Source organism: Rhea pennata, chromosome 3 (genome assembly GCF_028389875.1).
Source record: "Rhea pennata isolate bPtePen1 chromosome 3, bPtePen1.pri, whole genome shotgun sequence".
NCBI lineage: Eukaryota > Metazoa > Chordata > Aves > Rheiformes > Rheidae > Rhea > Rhea pennata.
The window spans coordinates 129,930,535-129,950,414 of NC_084665.1; the positions used below are offsets into that span (position 1 = coordinate 129,930,535).

At 71.2% G+C, this 19,880-nt stretch overlaps 1 protein-coding gene and 4 non-coding genes across 6 annotated transcripts; all 5 read right to left on the minus strand.

The window, feature by feature from the left end:
- Nucleotides 1–706: 706 nt before the first annotated feature.
- On the minus strand, nt 707–870 carry LOC134139335 (U1 spliceosomal RNA). The gene has a single exon (XR_009958115.1). It is a non-coding gene; the product is annotated as a U1 spliceosomal RNA (small nuclear RNA).
- Nucleotides 871–4,404: 3,534 nt separating this feature from the next.
- On the minus strand, nt 4,405–4,568 carry LOC134139336 (U1 spliceosomal RNA). The gene has a single exon (XR_009958116.1). It is a non-coding gene; the product is annotated as a U1 spliceosomal RNA (small nuclear RNA).
- A 3,548-nt stretch (nt 4,569–8,116) lies between these two features.
- Nucleotides 8,117–8,280, minus strand: LOC134139337 (U1 spliceosomal RNA). Its single transcript, XR_009958117.1, has one exon. It is a non-coding gene; the product is annotated as a U1 spliceosomal RNA (small nuclear RNA).
- Nucleotides 8,281–11,814: 3,534 nt separating this feature from the next.
- LOC134139338 (U1 spliceosomal RNA) lies at nt 11,815–11,978 on the minus strand. The gene has a single exon (XR_009958118.1). It is a non-coding gene; the product is annotated as a U1 spliceosomal RNA (small nuclear RNA).
- Nucleotides 11,979–14,463: 2,485 nt separating this feature from the next.
- Nucleotides 14,464–19,602, minus strand: EIF2B4 (eukaryotic translation initiation factor 2B subunit delta). Of its 2 annotated transcripts, XM_062573387.1 has the most exons (12): nt 19,472–19,602; nt 18,991–19,123; nt 18,291–18,500; nt 17,994–18,076; nt 17,667–17,758; nt 17,150–17,264; nt 16,716–16,792; nt 16,409–16,511; nt 15,980–16,107; nt 15,212–15,392; nt 14,932–15,112; nt 14,464–14,708 (listed from the first exon to the last, which is right to left on the minus strand). In XM_062573387.1, the coding sequence occupies exons 1-12, from the start codon at nt 19,559–19,561 to the stop codon at nt 14,509–14,511; spliced, it is 1,593 nt and encodes a 530-aa protein (XP_062429371.1). In that variant the 5' UTR covers nt 19,562–19,602; the 3' UTR covers nt 14,464–14,508. The 2 variants fall into 2 exon arrangements, with proteins under 2 accessions (XP_062429371.1, XP_062429372.1); XM_062573388.1 differs by lacking the exon at nt 18,291–18,500.
- Between the last annotated feature and the right edge of the window lie 278 nt (nt 19,603–19,880).

Sequence of the window (19,880 nt, forward strand, 5' to 3'; positions counted from 1 at the left end):
CCTCCGCTGCGCCCCGAGGAGGCCACGGCTGGAGCGCGGGGCGCAGCGCTGGGCTGCCCGGTACGCGGGACGCCGAGCTGCTGCAGGAAGCGCAGCGGAAGGCTACCGAGCTCAGCGCCTTCGAGGCCGTGGCAGCGTGCGGCAGAGCGATGCGGGAACGAGGGGCGCAGAGGCAGGAGCCAAACCCAGCAGGCAGCAGCGGAGCACGGCGGGACGACGGGAGCGCTGGGCTGGGGAGGGGTTGTGAGCGCTGCTTCTCGGGGCAACGACGGCGGGGAGCTGCGGAGGATTAGGGGCGCCCTCCCGGCGCGGGCCTTCCCCGGGCTCCCGCCCCACGCCCGGGTGGCAGCGGCAGGCGCGGCGGGCGCTCGCTGAGGCGCCGCGGGGCACCGCGCGGAAGGATGTCGTCGGGCGGCAGCGGAGAGGAGGGAAGTGGCTGCGGAGGGCTGGGGGCTGCTGCGGGCGGGAGGCCGCTGCGCTGCGCTGCGCTGCGCTGCGCTGGCGGCGGCGTCGCGGGGCGTCGGGCAGGGCGGTTGCGGCGGGAGTAAGCGAAGGGGGCCGGGCGCGGCGGCGCGGGCAGGGGCGAGCGGCGCCGCCCCGCGCCGCGCGCCGCAGCACCCGGCGCGCCGAGCGCGGCCAGCGCCGAGCCGCGGCGCGCTGCCGCCAAAAAGCCGCAGCGCTGCGTCTGCCTTTGCACCGGAGCTGCCAGGGGAGAGCGCGAACGCAGTCCCCCACTACCACAAATTATGCAGTCGAGTTTCCCGCATTTGGGGAAATCGCAGGGGTCAGCACACCCGGAGTGCAAGGGATGAGCCTCGCCCTGGGAAAACCACCTGCCTGATCATGGTGTCTCCCCTGCCAGGTAAGTATGCCCCCGCCACCCGCCCCGCGCGCACACACGCCGCCGCACGCACACACACCTCACGCACACGCACGCAAGCGCACCCACCCCCGACGCACCCACGCCGCCACGCGCGCCCCGACGCCCCGCGCGCGCCCCGCCGCCGCCGACACGCGCGGCGCTCCGCCGCGCCCGCCGACACGCCGCCGCCGCGCTCTCCCGGCGGCCCCCGCGCGCGCCCTGATCTGCATGGGCACGCCCACCGCGCCGCCGACACGCCCCCGCCGCGCCGCAGCCGGCCCGGCGGCGCCGCCGCCGACCCCACCCTCCCGCCGCCCCCCCCCCCCCCGCCCCCGGCAGCGCCCGCTTCTGCCCCGGGGCCTCGCACGCGCCCACGACCTCGCACACGCGTGTGCGCGCCCACGGCCACGCACACGTGCACGTACACACACACATATGCAGGTGCCTCTGCAAGAATACACGCGCATGCACGTGCATGCACACGTGCACTTGCCTCGGCACACACACGCATCTGCACGCACATGCGCACGCACACGTGTGCACACACGCATGCACACACACCTGTGTGCACAGGCGCCCGCCCTTCTCCGCAGCAGCTGCCCCAGCCCTGAGCCCTCCGCCAGCCCCGCGGTCCCCCCCGAGCTGCACTGGGACCCTCCGGCCCTCCGCAAAACGCCTCCGGCACCTTCGGGGCTCTGCGGGGCCGCTCCAGCTCCCGCCTCCCCATCCGCGGGCTCCAGGGGCACCCGCAAGCCCGACGAAGCACGCCTGCAGGTGCCTGCTCCAGCCCGGCTCCCACCTCGACTCGGCAGCGCGGGGCTTGCCGAGGGAGCGGCCAGGCAGAGCCCAAGCCCCCGGCCCCTAAGCCCCACGGCGCCGCGTGCCCTCCGTGCCGGCGCCCTGGGCCACGGGCCGGCCCCGTGCCCCGCTGCAGGGCGCCTGGCGGCAGGCGGCCCCTGGGACGCAGCGCGGAGCACTGCCGGCCCCCACCGCGGCCCGGCCGGGGACCCCCGCTCCGCTCGCTCCCGCCCGCTCCCCCGGCGCTGGGACGGAGCGCGCCGACCCCGTCCCGGCACGGCGTCGCCGCCGCTGGCTGCCGCAGCCCGGCTCTCCCGGACGCCGGCCCTCCGAGGGCTGGCGGGCTCCCCTCTTTCTGCCTCCTGACCTACGGCTCTGCTGCAGCTGGCGGGCGACGGCGGGCAGCTGCCAAAGCTGCTCTGGGAACGCAGCGCAGGCACCGTCGTGAGGAGAGCTCAAGCTGGGCTGCCTGCGCCGCTCCCTTGGGCCGCTGGGGGAACCTGCTGGGAGGAAGACCCCGGGAAAGGGGCTCGGAGGGAAGGGGGCTGCAGGGGAGCGGGCTGCCAGTCCCGGCTCAGCTCCTCTGTGCTGCGGGATGCCCCGCGCCCGTGAGCAGCCCCTCGAGCCGAGGGGGCGGCGGAGCCGGCCAGGTGAACAAGGAGCTCCAGGCCAAAGGCGACCAGAGGCAGGAGGGCTGCAGCAGGAGGCAGCGGGGGAGGCGAGCAGGGAGGAATACAGGGAGCTGGTCCGGGCGTGCAGGGGTGGGGCTGAGAAGGCCACGGCCCCGCGCAGTCGAAGGTGGCCAGGGATGCCCAGGACAGGCAGAAGGGCTTCGGTCAATCCACCCGTAACGAAAGGAAGCGCGGGGGAAACGGGATCCCGGGGACAAAGGACACAGAAAAGGCCGAGACCCTGCACGCCACCTTTGCCTCAGTCCGCTGCGGTCAGACCGGCCCGCAGGAATCCCGGGCCCCGGAGACCCGGGAGAAAGCCCGGAGAAGGCAAGGCTCTGCCTCGGTGGAGGAGGACGGGCGCAGGCATCGTTGAGGCACGCCGGAGAGCCACGAGCGCGGCCCCGGGCCCGGACGGGCTACGCTCGCCCCGTGCGGGCGGAGGGAGCTGGCCGACGCCACTGCCAGGCCGCGCTCGAGCGTCTCCGAGGGCCGATGGCCGTCGGGAGAAGGCAGCAGATGTCCCTCCTGTCTTCACAAGGGACGACGGGAAGGAGGACCCAGGGGACTACCGGCCAGTCCGCCTCCCCGGCACCCGGGAAAGGCGACGGAGCAGCTCCCGGTGGACTCCATCTCCAAGCAGATGAAGCGGGACCAGGAGCAGCCCGCGTGGATTCCCGCGGGGGAAATCATGCCGGTAGCCTTCTGCGACGCGATGAGCGTCTGGGCAGACGAGGGGCAGAGCAGTGGATGTCGCCGCCCTCGGCTTCGGCAAAGGCTTTTGACACCGTCTCCCGCGACGTCCTCGCAGGCGAGCTGCGGAAGCGCGGCCTGGGCGAGCGGGCAGCGAGGCGGCTCGAGGGCCGGCGGAAAGGCAGAGCCCCGAGGGCTGCGCTCGGCGGCTCAAAGCCCGGCCGGGGGCCTGCAACTAGCAGCGTCCCGCGGGGTCAGTAGTGGGTCCCCGTCCGCTCGACTGCTTCCCCAGCGCCGCGGCCGCCGGCACAGAGAGCCTCCTCGGCGGGTTTGCCGCCGACGCTCGGCCGGCAGCGGCGGCTGCCGGCCCGGAGGGCCGCGCTGGCGGCCAGAGGGAGCCGGGCAGGCTGGAGGCGGGTAGGCAGGAGCCTCACGGAGCCCAGCAAGGGCACGCGCGGGGTCCCGCCGCGGGCAGGAATAACGCCGCGCAGCGGGACGGGCTGGGGGGCTGAGCTGCCGGCAAGCAGCTCTGCGGAGCGCGGCCCGGGCGCGCCGGCGGGCTCCGCGTTGGGCGTGAGCCGGCACGGCGCCCTCGCGGCCGAGAAGCTAGCTGACTGTCGCACGGGGCGCGCGGGGCAGAGCGTTGCTGGCAGGGCGAGGGAGGTGATCCTGCCCCTCCGCTGCGCCCCGAGGAGGCCACGGCTGGAGCGCGGGGCGCAGCGCTGGGCTGCCCGGTACGCGGGACGCCGAGCTGCTGCAGGAAGCGCAGCGGAAGGCTACCGAGCTCAGCGCCTTCGAGGCCGTGGCAGCGCGCGGCAGAGCGATGCGGGAACGAGGGGCGCAGAGGCAGGAGCCAAACCCAGCAGGCAGCAGCGGAGCACGGCGGGACGACGGGAGCGCTGGGCCGGGGAGGGGTTGTGAGCGCTGCTTCTCGGGGCAACGACGGCGGGGAGCTGCGGAGGATTAGGGGCGCCCTCCCGGCGCGGGCCTTCCCCGGGCTCCCGCCCCACGCCCGGGTGGCAGCGGCAGGCGCGGCGGGCGCTCGCTGAGGCGCCGCGGGGCACCGCGCGGAAGGATGTCGTCGGGCGGCAGCGGAGAGGAGGGAAGTGGCTGCGGAGGGCTGGGGGCTGCTGCGGGCGGGAGGCCGCTGCGCTGCGCTGCGCTGCGCTGCGCTGGCGGCGGCGTCGCGGGGCGTCGGGCAGGGCGGTTGCGGCGGGAGTAAGCGAAGGGGGCCGGGCGCGGCGGCGCGGGCAGGGGCGAGCGGCGCCGCCCCGCGCCGCGCGCCGCAGCACCCGGCGCGCCGAGCGCGGCCAGCGCCGAGCCGCGGCGCGCTGCCGCCAAAAAGCCGCAGCGCTGCGTCTGCCTTTGCACCGGAGCTGCCAGGGGAGAGCGCGAACGCAGTCCCCCACTACCACAAATTATGCAGTCGAGTTTCCCGCATTTGGGGAAATCGCAGGGGTCAGCACACCCGGAGTGCAAGGGATGAGCCTCGCCCTGGGAAAACCACCTGCCTGATCATGGTGTCTCCCCTGCCAGGTAAGTATGCCCCCGCCACCCGCCCCGCGCGCACACACGCCGCCGCACGCACACACACCTCACGCACACGCACGCAAGCGCACCCACCCCCGACGCACCCACGCCGCCACGCGCGCCCCGACGCCCCGCGCGCGCCCCGCCGCCGCCGACACGCGCGGCGCTCCGCCGCGCCCGCCGACACGCCGCCGCCGCGCTCTCCCGGCGGCCCCCGCGCGCGCCCTGATCTGCATGGGCACGCCCACCGCGCCGCCGACACGCCCCCGCCGCGCCGCAGCCGGCCCGGCGGCGCCGCCGCCGACCCCACCCTCCCGCCGCCCCCCCCCCCCCCCCCGCCCCCGGCAGCGCCCGCTTCTGCCCCGGGGCCTCGCACGCGCCCACGGCCACGCACACGCGTGTGCGCGCCCACGGCCACGCACACGTGCACGTACACACACACATATGCAGGTGCCTCTGCAAGAATACACGCGCATGCACGTGCATGCACACGTGCACTTGCCTCGGCACACACACGCATCTGCACGCACATGCGCACGCACACGTGTGCACACACGCATGCACACACACCTGTGTGCACAGGCGCCCGCCCTTCTCCGCAGCAGCTGCCCCAGCCCTGAGCCCTCCGCCAGCCCCGCGGTCCCCCCCGAGCTGCACTGGGACCCTCCGGCCCTCCGCAAAACGCCTCCGGCACCTTCGGGGCTCTGCGGGGCCGCTCCAGCTCCCGCCTCCCCATCCGCGGGCTCCAGGGGCACCCGCAAGCCCGACGAAGCACGCCTGCAGGTGCCTGCTCCAGCCCGGCCGCAGCCCGGCTCCCACCTCGACTCGGCAGCGCGGGGCTTGCCGAGGGAGCGGCCAGGCAGAGCCCAAGCCCCCGGCCCCTAAGCCCCACGGCGCCGCGTGCCCTCCGTGCCGGCGCCCTGGGCCACGGGCCGGCCCCGTGCCCCGCTGCAGGGCGCCTGGCGGCAGGCGGCCCCTGGGACGCAGCGCGGAGCACTGCCGGCCCCCACCGCGGCCCGGCCGGGGACCCCCGCTCCGCTCGCTCCCGCCCGCTCCCCCGGCGCCGGGACGGAGCGCGCCGACCCCGTCCCGGCACGGCGTCGCCGCCGCTGGCTGCCGCAGCCCGGCTCTCCCGGACGCCGGCCCTCCGAGGGCTGGCGGGCTCCCCTCTTTCTGCCTCCTGACCTACGGCTCTGCTGCAGCTGGCGGGCGACGGCGGGCAGCTGCCAAAGCTGCTCTGGGAACGCAGCGCAGGCACCGTCGTGAGGAGAGCTCAAGCTGGGCTGCCTGCGCCGCTCCCTTGGGCCGCTGGGGGAACCTGCTGGGAGGAAGACCCCGGGAAAGGGGCTCGGAGGGAAGGGGGCTGCAGGGGAGCGGGCTGCCAGTCCCGGCTCAGCTCCTCTGCGCTGCGGGATGCCCCGCGCCCGTGAGCAGCCCCTCGAGCCGAGGGGGCGGCGGAGCCGGCCAGGTGAACAAGGAGCTCCAGGCCAAAGGCGACCAGAGGCAGGAGGGCTGCAGCAGGAGGCAGCGGGGGAGGCGAGCAGGGAGGAATACAGGGAGCTGGTCCGGGCGTGCAGGGGTGGGGCTGAGAAGGCCACGGCCCCGCGCAGTCGAAGGTGGCCAGGGATGCCCAGGACAGGCAGAAGGGCTTCGGTCAATCCACCCGTAACGAAAGGAAGCGCGGGGGAAACGGGATCCCGGGGACAAAGGACACAGAAAAGGCCGAGACCCTGCACGCCACCTTTGCCTCAGTCCGCTGCGGTCAGACCGGCCCGCAGGAATCCCGGGCCCCGGAGACCCGGGAGAAAGCCCGGAGAAGGCAAGGCTCTGCCTCGGTGGAGGAGGACGGGCGCAGGCATCGTTGAGGCACGCCGGAGAGCCACGAGCGCGGCCCCGGGCCCGGACGGGCTACGCTCGCCCCGCGCGGGCGGAGGGAGCTGGCCGACGCCACTGCCAGGCCGCGCTCGAGCGTCTCCGAGGGCCGATGGCCGTCGGGAGAAGGCAGCAGATGTCCCTCCTGTCTTCACAAGGGACGACGGGAAGGAGGACCCAGGGGACTACCGGCCAGTCCGCCTCCCCGGCACCCGGGAAAGGCGACGGAGCAGCTCCCGGTGGACTCCATCTCCAAGCAGATGAAGCGGGACCAGGAGCAGCCCGCGTGGATTCCCGCGGGGGAAATCATGCCGGTAGCCTTCTGCGACGCGATGAGCGTCTGGGCAGACGAGGGGCAGAGCAGTGGATGTCGCCGCCCTCGGCTTCGGCAAAGGCTTTTGACACCGTCTCCCGCGACGTCCTCGCAGGCGAGCTGCGGAAGCGCGGCCTGGGCGAGCGGGCAGCGAGGCGGCTCGAGGGCCGGCGGAAAGGCAGAGCCCCGAGGGCTGCGCTCGGCGGCTCAAAGCCCGGCCGGGGGCCTGCAACTAGCAGCGTCCCGCGGGGTCAGTAGTGGGTCCCCGTCCGCTCGACTGCTTCCCCAGCGCCGCGGCCGCCGGCACAGAGAGCCTCCTCGGCGGGTTTGCCGCCGACGCTCGGCCGGCAGCGGCGGCTGCCGGCCCGGAGGGCCGCGCTGGCGGCCAGAGGGAGCCGGGCAGGCTGGAGGCGGGTAGGCAGGAGCCTCACGGAGCCCAGCAAGGGCACGCGCGGGGTCCCGCCGCGGGCAGGAATAACGCCGCGCAGCGGGACGGGCTGGGGGGCTGAGCTGCCGGCAAGCAGCTCTGCGGAGCGCGGCCCGGGCGCGCCGGCGGGCTCCGCGTTGGGCGTGAGCCGGCACGGCGCCCTCGCGGCCGAGAAGCTAGCTGACTGTCGCACGGGGCGCGCGGGGCAGAGCGTTGCTGGCAGGGCGAGGGAGGTGATCCTGCCCCTCCGCTGCGCCCCGAGGAGGCCACGGCTGGAGCGCGGGGCGCAGCGCTGGGCTGCCCGGTACGCGGGACGCCGAGCTGCTGCAGGAAGCGCAGCGGAAGGCTACCGAGCTCAGCGCCTTCGAGGCCGTGGCAGCGTGCGGCAGAGCGATGCGGGAACGAGGGGCGCAGAGGCAGGAGCCAAACCCAGCAGGCAGCAGCGGAGCACGGCGGGACGACGGGAGCGCTGGGCTGGGGAGGGGTTGTGAGCGCTGCTTCTCGGGGCAACGACGGCGGGGAGCTGCGGAGGATTAGGGGCGCCCTCCCGGCGCGGGCCTTCCCCGGGCTCCCGCCCCACGCCCGGGTGGCAGCGGCAGGCGCGGCGGGCGCTCGCTGAGGCGCCGCGGGGCACCGCGCGGAAGGATGTCGTCGGGCGGCAGCGGAGAGGAGGGAAGTGGCTGCGGAGGGCTGGGGGCTGCTGCGGGCGGGAGGCCGCTGCGCTGCGCTGCGCTGCGCTGCGCTGGCGGCGGCGTCGCGGGGCGTCGGGCAGGGCGGTTGCGGCGGGAGTAAGCGAAGGGGGCCGGGCGCGGCGGCGCGGGCAGGGGCGAGCGGCGCCGCCCCGCGCCGCGCGCCGCAGCACCCGGCGCGCCGAGCGCGGCCAGCGCCGAGCCGCGGCGCGCTGCCGCCAAAAAGCCGCAGCGCTGCGTCTGCCTTTGCACCGGAGCTGCCAGGGGAGAGCGCGAACGCAGTCCCCCACTACCACAAATTATGCAGTCGAGTTTCCCGCATTTGGGGAAATCGCAGGGGTCAGCACACCCGGAGTGCAAGGGATGAGCCTCGCCCTGGGAAAACCACCTGCCTGATCATGGTGTCTCCCCTGCCAGGTAAGTATGCCCCCGCCACCCGCCCCGCGCGCACACACGCCGCCGCACGCACACACACCTCACGCACACGCACGCAAGCGCACCCACCCCCGACGCACCCACGCCGCCACGCGCGCCCCGACGCCCCGCGCGCGCCCCGCCGCCGCCGACACGCGCGGCGCTCCGCCGCGCCCGCCGACACGCCGCCGCCGCGCTCTCCCGGCGGCCCCCGCGCGCGCCCTGATCTGCATGGGCACGCCCACCGCGCCGCCGACACGCCCCCGCCGCGCCGCAGCCGGCCCGGCGGCGCCGCCGCCGACCCCACCCTCCCGCCGCCCCCCCCCCCCCCGCCCCCGGCAGCGCCCGCTTCTGCCCCGGGGCCTCGCACGCGCCCACGGCCACGCACACGCGTGTGCGCGCCCACGGCCACGCACACGTGCACGTACACACACACATATGCAGGTGCCTCTGCAAGAATACACGCGCATGCACGTGCATGCACACGTGCACTTGCCTCGGCACACACACGCATCTGCACGCACATGCGCACGCACACGTGTGCACACACGCATGCACACACACCTGTGTGCACAGGCGCCCGCCCTTCTCCGCAGCAGCTGCCCCAGCCCTGAGCCCTCCGCCAGCCCCGCGGTCCCCCCCGAGCTGCACTGGGACCCTCCGGCCCTCCGCAAAACGCCTCCGGCACCTTCGGGGCTCTGCGGGGCCGCTCCAGCTCCCGCCTCCCCATCCGCGGGCTCCAGGGGCACCCGCAAGCCCGACGAAGCACGCCTGCAGGTGCCTGCTCCAGCCCGGCTCCCACCTCGACTCGGCAGCGCGGGGCTTGCCGAGGGAGCGGCCAGGCAGAGCCCAAGCCCCCGGCCCCTAAGCCCCACGGCACCGCGTGCCCTCCGTGCCGGCGCCCTGGGCCACGGGCCGGCCCCGTGCCCCGCTGCAGGGCGCCTGGCGGCAGGCGGCCCCTGGGACGCAGCATGGAGCACTGCCGGCCCCCACCGCGGCCCGGCCGGGGACCCCCGCTCCGCTCGCTCCCGCCCGCTCCCCCGGCGCCGGGACGGAGCGCGCCGACCCCGTCCCGGCACGGCGTCGCCGCCGCCGGCTGCCGCAGCCCGGCTCTCCCGGACGCCGGCCCTCCGAGGGCTGGCGGGCTCCCCTCTTTCTGCCTCCTGACCTACGGCTCTGCTGCAGCTGGCGGGCGACGGCGGGCAGCTGCCAAAGCTGCTCTGGGAACGCAGCGCAGGCACCGTCGTGAGGAGAGCTCAAGCTGGGCTGCCTGCGCCGCTCCCTTGGGCCGCTGGGGGAACCTGCTGGGAGGAAGACCCCGGGAAAGGGGCTCGGAGGGAAGGGGGCTGCAGGGGAGCGGGCTGCCAGTCCCGGCTCAGCTCCTCTGCGCTGCGGGATGCCCCGCGCCCGTGAGCAGCCCCTCGAGCCGAGGGGGCGGCGGAGCCGGCCAGGTGAACAAGGAGCTCCAGGCCAAAGGCGACCAGAGGCAGGAGGGCTGCAGCAGGAGGCAGCGGGGGAGGCGAGCAGGGAGGAATACAGGGAGCTGGTCCGGGCGTGCAGGGGTGGGGCTGAGAAGGCCACGGCCCCGCGCAGTCGAAGGTGGCCAGGGATGCCCAGGACAGGCAGAAGGGCTTCGGTCAATCCACCCGTAACGAAAGGAAGCGCGGGGGAAACGGGATCCCGGGGACAAAGGACACAGAAAAGGCCGAGACCCTGCACGCCACCTTTGCCTCAGTCCGCTGCGGTCAGACCGGCCCGCAGGAATCCCGGGCCCCGGAGACCCGGGAGAAAGCCCGGAGAAGGCAAGGCTCTGCCTCGGTGGAGGAGGACGGGCGCAGGCATCGTTGAGGCACGCCGGAGAGCCACGAGCGCGGCCCCGGGCCCGGACGGGCTACGCTCGCCCCGCGCGGGCGGAGGGAGCTGGCCGACGCCACTGCCAGGCCGCGCTCGAGCGTCTCCGAGGGCCGATGGCCGTCGGGAGAAGGCAGCAGATGTCCCTCCTGTCTTCACAAGGGACGACGGGAAGGAGGACCCAGGGGACTACCGGCCAGTCCGCCTCCCCGGCACCCGGGAAAGGCGACGGAGCAGCTCCCGGTGGACTCCATCTCCAAGCAGATGAAGCGGGACCAGGAGCAGCCCGCGTGGATTCCCGCGGGGGAAATCATGCCGGTAGCCTTCTGCGACGCGATGAGCGTCTGGGCAGACGAGGGGCAGAGCAGTGGATGTCGCCGCCCTCGGCTTCGGCAAAGGCTTTTGACACCGTCTCCCGCGACGTCCTCGCAGGCGAGCTGCGGAAGCGCGGCCTGGGCGAGCGGGCAGCGAGGCGGCTCGAGGGCCGGCGGAAAGGCAGAGCCCCGAGGGCTGCGCTCGGCGGCTCAAAGCCCGGCCGGGGGCCTGCAACTAGCAGCGTCCCGCGGGGTCAGTAGTGGGTCCCCGTCCGCTCGACTGCTTCCCCAGCGCCGCGGCCGCCGGCACAGAGAGCCTCCTCGGCGGGTTTGCCGCCGACGCTCGGCCGGCAGCGGCGGCTGCCGGCCCGGAGGGCCGCGCTGGCGGCCAGAGGGAGCCGGGCAGGCTGGAGGCGGGTAGGCAGGAGCCTCACGGAGCCCAGCAAGGGCACGCGCGGGGTCCCGCCGCGGGCAGGAATAACGCCGCGCAGCGGGACGGGCTGGGGGGCTGAGCTGCCGGCAAGCAGCTCTGCGGAGCGCGGCCCGGGCGCGCCGGCGGGCTCCGCGTTGGGCGTGAGCCGGCACGGCGCCCTCGCGGCCGAGAAGCTAGCTGACTGTCGCACGGGGCGCGCGGGGCAGAGCGTTGCTGGCAGGGCGAGGGAGGTGATCCTGCCCCTCCGCTGCGCCCCGAGGAGGCCACGGCTGGAGCGCGGGGCGCAGCGCTGGGCTGCCCGGTACGCGGGACGCCGAGCTGCTGCAGGAAGCGCAGCGGAAGGCTACCGAGCTCAGCGCCTTCGAGGCCGTGGCAGCGTGCGGCAGAGCGATGCGGGAACGAGGGGCGCAGAGGCAGGAGCCAAACCCAGCAGGCAGCAGCGGAGCACGGCGGGACGACGGGAGCGCTGGGCTGGGGAGGGGTTGTGAGCGCTGCTTCTCGGGGCAACGACGGCGGGGAGCTGCGGAGGATTAGGGGCGCCCTCCCGGCGCGGGCCTTCCCCGGGCTCCCGCCCCACGCCCGGGTGGCAGCGGCAGGCGCGGCGGGCGCTCGCTGAGGCGCCGCGGGGCACCGCGCGGAAGGATGTCGTCGGGCGGCAGCGGAGAGGAGGGAAGTGGCTGCGGAGGGCTGGGGGCTGCTGCGGGCGGGAGGCCGCTGCGCTGCGCTGCGCTGCGCTGCGCTGGCGGCGGCGTCGCGGGGCGTCGGGCAGGGCGGTTGCGGCGGGAGTAAGCGAAGGGGGCCGGGCGCGGCGGCGCGGGCAGGGGCGAGCGGCGCCGCCCCGCGCCGCGCGCCGCAGCACCCGGCGCGCCGAGCGCGGCCAGCGCCGAGCCGCGGCGCGCTGCCGCCAAAAAGCCGCAGCGCTGCGTCTGCCTTTGCACCGGAGCTGCCAGGGGAGAGCGCGAACGCAGTCCCCCACTACCACAAATTATGCAGTCGAGTTTCCCGCATTTGGGGAAATCGCAGGGGTCAGCACACCCGGAGTGCAAGGGATGAGCCTCGCCCTGGGAAAACCACCTGCCTGATCATGGTGTCTCCCCTGCCAGGTAAGTATGCCCCCGCCACCCGCCCCGCGCGCACACACGCCGCCGCACGCACACACACCTCACGCACACGCACGCAAGCGCACCCACCCCCGACGCACCCACGCCGCCACGCGCGCCCCGACGCCCCGCGCGCGCCCCGCCGCCGCCGACACGCGCGGCGCTCCGCCGCGCCCGCCGACACGCCGCCGCCGCGCTCTCCCGGCGGCCCCCGCGCGCGCCCTGATCTGCATGGGCACGCCCACCGCGCCGCCGACACGCCCCCGCCGCGCCGCAGCCGGCCCGGCGGCGCCGCCGCCGACCCCACCCTCCCGCCGCCCCCCCCCCCCCCGCCCCCGGCAGCGCCCGCTTCTGCCCCGGGGCCTCGCACGCGCCCACGGCCACGCACACGCGTGTGCGCGCCCACGGCCACGCACACGTGCACGTACACACACACATATGCAGGTGCCTCTGCAAGAATACACGCGCATGCACGTGCATGCACACGTGCACTTGCCTCGGCACACACACGCATCTGCACGCACATGCGCACGCACACGTGTGCACACACGCATGCACACACACCTGTGTGCACAGGCGCCCGCCCTTCTCCGCAGCAGCTGCCCCAGCCCTGAGCCCTCCGCCAGCCCCGCGGTCCCCCCCGAGCTGCACTGGGACCCTCCGGCCCTCCGCAAAACGCCTCCGGCACCTTCGGGGCTCTGCGGGGCCGCTCCAGCTCCCGCCTCCCCATCCGCGGGCTCCAGGGGCACCCGCAAGCCCGACGAAGCACGCCTGCAGGTGCCTGCTCCAGCCCGGCTCCCACCTCGACTCGGCAGCGCGGGGCTTGCCGAGGGAGCGGCCAGGCAGAGCCCAAGCCCCCGGCCCCTAAGCCCCACGGCACCGCGTGCCCTCCGTGCCGGCGCCCTGGGCCACGGGCCGGCCCCGTGCCCCGCTGCAGGGCGCCTGGCGGCAGGCGGCCCCTGGGACGCAGCATGGAGCACTGCCGGCCCCCACCGCGGCCCGGCCGGGGACCCCCGCTCCGCTCGCTCCCGCCCGCTCCCCCGGCGCCGGGACGGAGCGCGCCGACCCCGTCCCGGCACGGCGTCGCCGCCGCCGGCTGCCGCAGCCCGGCTCTCCCGGACGCCGGCCCTCCGAGGGCTGGCGGGCTCCCCTCTTTCTGCCTCCTGACCTACGGCTCTGCTGCAGCTGGCGGGCGACGGCGGGCAGCTGCCAAAGCTGCTCTGGGAACGCAGCGCAGGCACCGTCGTGAGGAGAGCTCAAGCTGGGCTGCCTGCGCCGCTCCCTTGGGCCGCTGGGGGAACCTGCTGGGAGGAAGACCCCGGGAAAGGGGCTCGGAGGGAAGGGGGCTGCAGGGGAGTGGGCTGGCAGTCCCGGCTCAGCTCCTCTGCGCTGCGGGATGCCCCGCGCCCGTGAGCAGCCCCTCGAGCCGAGGGGGCGGCGGAGCCGGCCAGGTGAACAAGGAGCTCCAGGCCAAAGGCGACCAGAGGCAGGAGGGCTGCAGCAGGAGGCAGCGGGGGAGGCGAGCAGGGAGGAATACAGGGAGCTGGTCCGGGCGTGCAGGGGTGGGGCTGAGAAGGCCACGGCCCCGCGCAGTCGAAGGTGGCCAGGGATGCCCAGGACAGGCAGAAGGGCTTCGGTCAATCCACCCGTAACGAAAGGAAGCGCGGGGGAAACGGGGTCCCGGGGACAAAGGACACAGAAAAGGCCGAGACCATGCACGCCACCTTTGCCTCAGTCCGCTGCGGTCAGACCGGCCCGCAGGAATCCCGGGCCCCGGAGACCCGGGAGAAAGCCCGGAGAAGGCAAGGCTCTGCCTCGGTGGAGGAGGACGGGCGCAGGCATCGTTGAGGCACGCCGGAGAGCCACGAGCGCGGCCCCGGGCCCGGACGGGCTACGCTCTCCCCGCGCGGGCGGAGGGAGCTGGCCCGCGCGCATGCTCTTCTGCATGCGTCGCCGAGGGGCCCCCACGCGCCTCCGTTGCTCTGCCCCTGTCGTGCCCCCTGCGCAACCTCGCCAGCGTTCAGCAGAATGGCCAGGCTTGCACCTGGCACAGGGCCATCCTTCTTCCCACAGCACTTGGAGGCTCCTTTCCCCTTCCAGTGGCATAGGGCTCTGCTGCCCTCCCGCAGGGCCGTGCTGTCAACCCACCTTCTCCTGCACCCTACAGGCGCTCTCCCTATTCCCCAACACCGCTGCGACCACCTGTCGTCTCAGAGCACCCCGGCTGGTCTATGCCTCCTCATCTAGCATCTGCAAACCTGGCAGGAGCTCTTTTGCCTCAACACGCAGTCCCGTGCAGCTCCTCCCAAGCCTTGCTCCCACCCAACCTTCCTCACCCAGCGCCCAACCAGCAAGAGACACAGGGCTTCTCCCGAGCAGCCTGGGGCTCTGCTTGCAGCAGCGCTGACAGGGGACATGAGTGTATAACTACTTCTATTTGCATGCAGAGGCCAAGCAGTCCCCCAGCCTCCCACACCACAGAAGGCAGGCGAGGTGTATCACACGGACTAGGTTTATTTAGGGTCCATGCAGCAGCCCCTACTACTGATCCACGTTCTTGACACGCAGGACGACAGGCACTGAAGTGCAGGGGATCATGCCCAAGTCTGTGATGACCATATCCACCAGATCGGGTGGTGTCACATCGTAGACCAAGTTGAGGAGGCGCAGGGACTTGTTCTCTGCCCAGCCACTGAGCTGGGCCTGCCCCTTCCGGAGCACAATCAGATCATCGGGGTCATCTACAGAGAGAGGGAGAGATGCAGCCAGTAGGACCAGGGAAAGGACGAGCCAGTCTCCATTCTCCCTTGGGAGGTATGCAGCACTGCTGCCCAGCGGCCAGCCTGCCACAAGTGCTGGAACCCATGCCCCTGAGAAAGGGGACAGCAGGCAGCTCATCCTGTCCTAGCCAGCAGCAGGCAGAGAGAGCACTGCCAGGAGGGAGGGAGAGAACCGAAGCCGTACCCAACTCGTTCGAGACAAAAGAGTCTGTTTGCACCCGCTCGCAGAACTTGTAGGTCTCGCAGCACACCAGGACGGGCACGTTGTAAGCCTTGGAGACCAGCGCTATCTGGGATGTCCCCACCCGGGACATAACAGAGCCATTGGCCAGGAGCGCGTGGGCACCCAGTAGCACTTTGGTCACCTGTCAGAGATGCACAGGGACCTGTTAGCATCTTTTACCATCCTGCAGCCTCCTCCACGCCTGCCACGATCCTTTGCACAGCCCCAGTACACTCCTCACCTCGGGCAGCACATAAGAGATGGCGTTGATCATCACGTAGGTGCAGTGAATGCCCTTACGCACCAGCCGACGCAGAGTGTCCCTGCCTTCCAGCCGCGGCCGGCTGTCCACCACGATCACACGGAAGGCACGGCCTTTCTCCACATGGGCGTCACACAGTGTGCGATTCACCAGGGAGGAGCTGACAGGCAGGAGTGAGGCAGCTTCTCTGGGCAGCCAGGCCAAGCACTCACCCACCCATGCAGCCACCCAGCTGGCCTTGCACTGGCATGCTCTGGAGAGCGTTGCCAGAAACCAGCCAGGTGGGAGAGGAGACTTTCCTGGCACAGGCTCTAGTGGGGACTCAGCTGGTGCTCCCAGCCAGGGGGTTGCTGAGTGTCAGTGTGGGGCCTCAGCCAGGGGACAGACCCAGTGACCAGCCTGACCCAGCCAGGCTGGCTGCCAGCAGCTGCAGCAGAGCGGTACTGCCAGGCACAGCTGTCACCACAGGTCCCCAGGCACATCCAACCCAAACAGAGCGATTCCAGATGTGTCTCTGTCACCCCATGCCAGAGCCAGGCTCCCACAGAGACCCTGTGATGCTGGGGCTGTTGAAAGACGAGCCTAGTCAGAACTGAAGTTAACTACCCTCCTGTGACAAGCACTACCCTGTCCCAGTGCCCTCCTGTGACACGTCTGTAGAATGTCTCGAGCCTCCTCTCCCTCCTTTACGGGGGACACCCCTGCAAGAGCTGCATTTCAGCCTGGCTGCCCTGGCTCTCCTCTTACCAGCCGTACACCAGGATCACATCATTGTCGTTTATCTTCTCAAAGGCAGATCTAGAAATGGCTTCAGCTGCCAGAAGGATTTTCTCCCGTAAATATTTGTCAATCATGTCCTGCAGCTTCTCCTTGGCCTAGAAAGACAGTGTTGTCACATGCAGCACAGCTGTTCCACACTCCATGTGCTCTGTGCCCCTTGCAGCCTGCATAGATTGTGGGCTCAGCATTGCTGCAGTTGGTGGGCCCTGTCTTGCTCCCAGCCAGCCTGTTTGCTGCAGCACCTTCTCTGCAATGGGGCTCTGCAGGACTGCTCCTGCACACATCTACCAGCAGCCCCCGGAGCCATGTCGTGTGTGGACTGCTCCAGCCTGCAGGCTTCCTGCTGCCCACAGTGGCCAGAGGGATGGAGCCTGCTGCAGGCAGGAGGCCACTCACCTCCTCCTCTCGCAGGGAGTCAGGGAGGCAGGAAATCTCCTTCTTGAGAAACTTAATGGCATTGCCCATGCTGGCAGAGAGGGGTCGGCACTGGTTCAGGAAGCTGCGGAGAGGAAACAGGCTCAGCTCCAGAGCAGCCTGCAGGGCAAGGAAGGGTAAAGGGAAGATGCAGCTGAGCCAGGGACAGTGGGCAGGGAGGCAGAACCCAGAGCCCCCAGGAAAGCCCAGCTGTGTTTGGGTAAATATTAGTCTTGGGAGGAGGCTGACGGGCCATGCTCAGTGGAGCTCCAGCCCAGAGAGCCCTCACCTGATGTGCGGCTTCAGCTTGGCTACCAGGTCCCGTGAGAGCTCCTCATTGGGGGGAGTTGAATAATCCCGGATCAGCTGGGACAAGAAGAAAGAATGCATGAGAGAGGGGCTCCTGCTCCCTCTGTCCAGGCACTGCCACATCCACCTGTTCCTGAGGGGCTGCAGACTGGGCACAAGGATGAGCTGCACAGGGTGACACCCTTGTGCGCGGGAGCAGAGAGGGCTCAGGGGTGTGTGAGCTGAGCCCCTGCTGAGGAGCAGCACCAGGGCAGGGTAACACATGGAGGAGTGTACCCAACCATGGCCCTGGAACAGGAAGGAGAGGGTGAAGATGACAGTATGGCCACAGCTCCAGGACTTGGGGAACAGGGAGAGGTGCCTGCACCTGGTGCAACACCCATGCTGCCTGGTGGGCATGGGTAGCTTGCATACCTGTTTGAAGACTTCCAACAGGGCAATGCAACGGGCATTGGAACCATTGATGATCCCCTGGGAGTACTGAAGGCCAAGACGCACCACAGCTGGATGGATTACTGTGGAGGGGATGCTGCAGGGACAACACAAGGGAGGTGTCAGCACTGTCACTCCACAGCCCAGTGAAAATTAACCTATTGCCAGGCTCCTACCTAAACAACCCAAGGGATGTCCAAGAACAGAGCTGTCAGTCAGGTTCCTACTTGCTCTGCAACCTAAGGAGTCCAACTAACCCCAGAGCCCCTTCTCCTACAGCTCTGCGCTCCCTGATGGCAGCTCTCCTCACCCTACAGACAGGACAACCTGCTGCCCCCCCTTTACTCTGCAAAGCAACTCACAGGCACCCCCTCTACAAATCAAGCCTATCCCCCACACACAGACCAGGGTAACCTTTCGCTTTGGACCACTCTGCAAACAGGCCTGCCAAAGCAGAGGCACGCAATTATCAGAGGCCAGGGTTGAAGAGGCCGCATACCTCATCTGCTGTGTCAGTGGCTTCTTACGGCTGTACTGGTGCAAGTGGGAGAACAGGTTGACTTTGGTGCCATAGTCCTGCCTCAGAGGTACCTGTAGCCAAACAGCGGCAATGATGACTTGTCCAGCGTCCCCATACCACCCCACTCACTCCAGCATCACCCATTGCCCTCGGTGCTTACTGGTGGCACACCAGAGGTCCCCTCTGCCCTGCAGAGAGCAAGTCCTGCTCCCTGCCATGCAGTTAGCCTGACCCCCACCCTGTGCACCCACAGCATGACTGCCTAGTAGCATGTAGCCTCTCCCCCATGCCCAGTCTTCTTCCTACCTGCTGACGCTCCAGCTTTTTGGCCAGCTTCTTCTGGGCAGCAGGGTCGTCCACCTGCACGTGCTCCGGCAGCCGTTTTACCACTGCGGGGAGAGCAGAGAGTGGCATGAGGCAGCGACATTCTGGTGCAGCGCCCATGTGCTGTCCCTCAGGCAGGAAGCGCACAACATGGCAGCACCCTGGGCACCAGGGAAACGCCACAGAGACTGGGTGGGTACTGCCCTGTGCCCCGCATGCCCTGCAAAGCCCCTGCCCCCTCCCTCCCTGCTCGCTCATCCCTGCGGTCATGGTCTTTACCAGATTGAGGCTCAGTGGGGGCCAGCCTGGGCTTGGCTGGCGTGGCTGTCTGGCTCTGCTCTGCTTTCTTGGCCTGCTTCTGGGCCCGCTCAGCCTCCTGCCTGGCCCGGCGCTCTGCTCGCAGCTCAGCTTTGCTCTTGCCCCCTGTGGGCTTCTCGGTGCCACCGGGGCCATCGGCCAAGGCTGGGGGGGACGTGGGGTGAGCAGCTACTGCAAAAGGAGTGGGGAAGTCTGTGCCCAGCCTTTTGTCATGAGGAGATGAAGCCCAGCATCGGGGGAAGCCCATAGCAAGGAGATCCTCGTCTGTGCAATGGTCTGCCCTCAGGAGGGCAGGTGGGACTAAACCTCACATTCTCCAGCACCCTCAAACCCCCAGTGAAGCAGACACGGAGACCCCCAGGCAAGCTCTGTTTTCAGGGGAGGAAAGGTTTGGTCTTGCTGTGCCTCGGTTCCTGCAGGAACACAGGCCCTCCTTCTGAGAGCTGGTAGGGATGAGAACTCAGGTGCATGGAGGAATGAGTCACCCTAGAGGTCTCATTGTGGCATCCCCTAACTGGGGGATGTTCCTGGCTCAGCGGCTCTTGAGGGACCCTACCACAGGGCTGTCCCAGTTTGAGGGGCAATTCCAACACAGGTCACCCAGGGGCCTCAACTCAGGGCTGTCCTGGCTTGGGTGCTGCCTGGGGTGGGGAGGTCTCACCCTGGGGCTGCCCTGGTTCAGAGGGTGTGCCTAGCTCAGGAGGCTCTGCTTCCTTCTCGCTTCTCTTCTTTTTTTTCTGCTGTTTCTTCTCCTTACGCAGCTGCAGCTTCTCCTCCCGAGACAGCTCCGGGGCCTGCAGACACAGAGTGAGGCAGTGCCCAGTCCCTGTACAGGAGCCTCAACCAAGCCCCTCAGCCCCACACCAGGGCCCAACCCCAACACGACCCCTCTGGCCCCACACGGCATTCCCAGCCTGGCCCCTAGTCCCACTACGGACCCCCACACCGGTGCCCAGCCCTGACACAGCTCTTCTGGCCCCACACACAGCATCTCCGGCCTGGCCCTCAGCCTCACTCTGGCCCCCCAAGCCAGGGCCCAGCCCTGACACAGCCCCTCCGGCCGCACCCAGGGCATCCCTGGCCTGGCCCTCAGCCTCACTCTGATCCCCCCCCGCCGGGACCCGCTCCCCGGCCCCGCTCACCTGCGCTCCCGCCGGCACCAGCGCGGCTGCTTCGTGGCCCGCACCTGGAACGAAGGGAGCCGAGAGCGTGAGCGGCCGCGGCTCCGCCATGACACCTCCCGCGCACACGCCCCCTGCCGGCCCCTCTGCGTGATGCGTCGTGACGTCAAGCCCACGGCCCGCGTTACGTGAGCGCCCCACGCTAGGGCCAGGCTCTGACTGACGTGGCTGGCTGCTGCCTCCCCCGGGGGTGGCAGGTTGATCCGGTTCTGGGGCTGACGCGTGAGGGTGACCCTGCTCACGCTGTGGGGGGCCGCAGTGCGACCGGGAAGTCACCGGGCAGCCCAGGAGCCCCAGGGACGCTGAGGGGAGCCGCCGCGACACGAGGGCCTGAGGCCGCCATCCTGGGGCCGGGCCCCTTTAAGAGGCT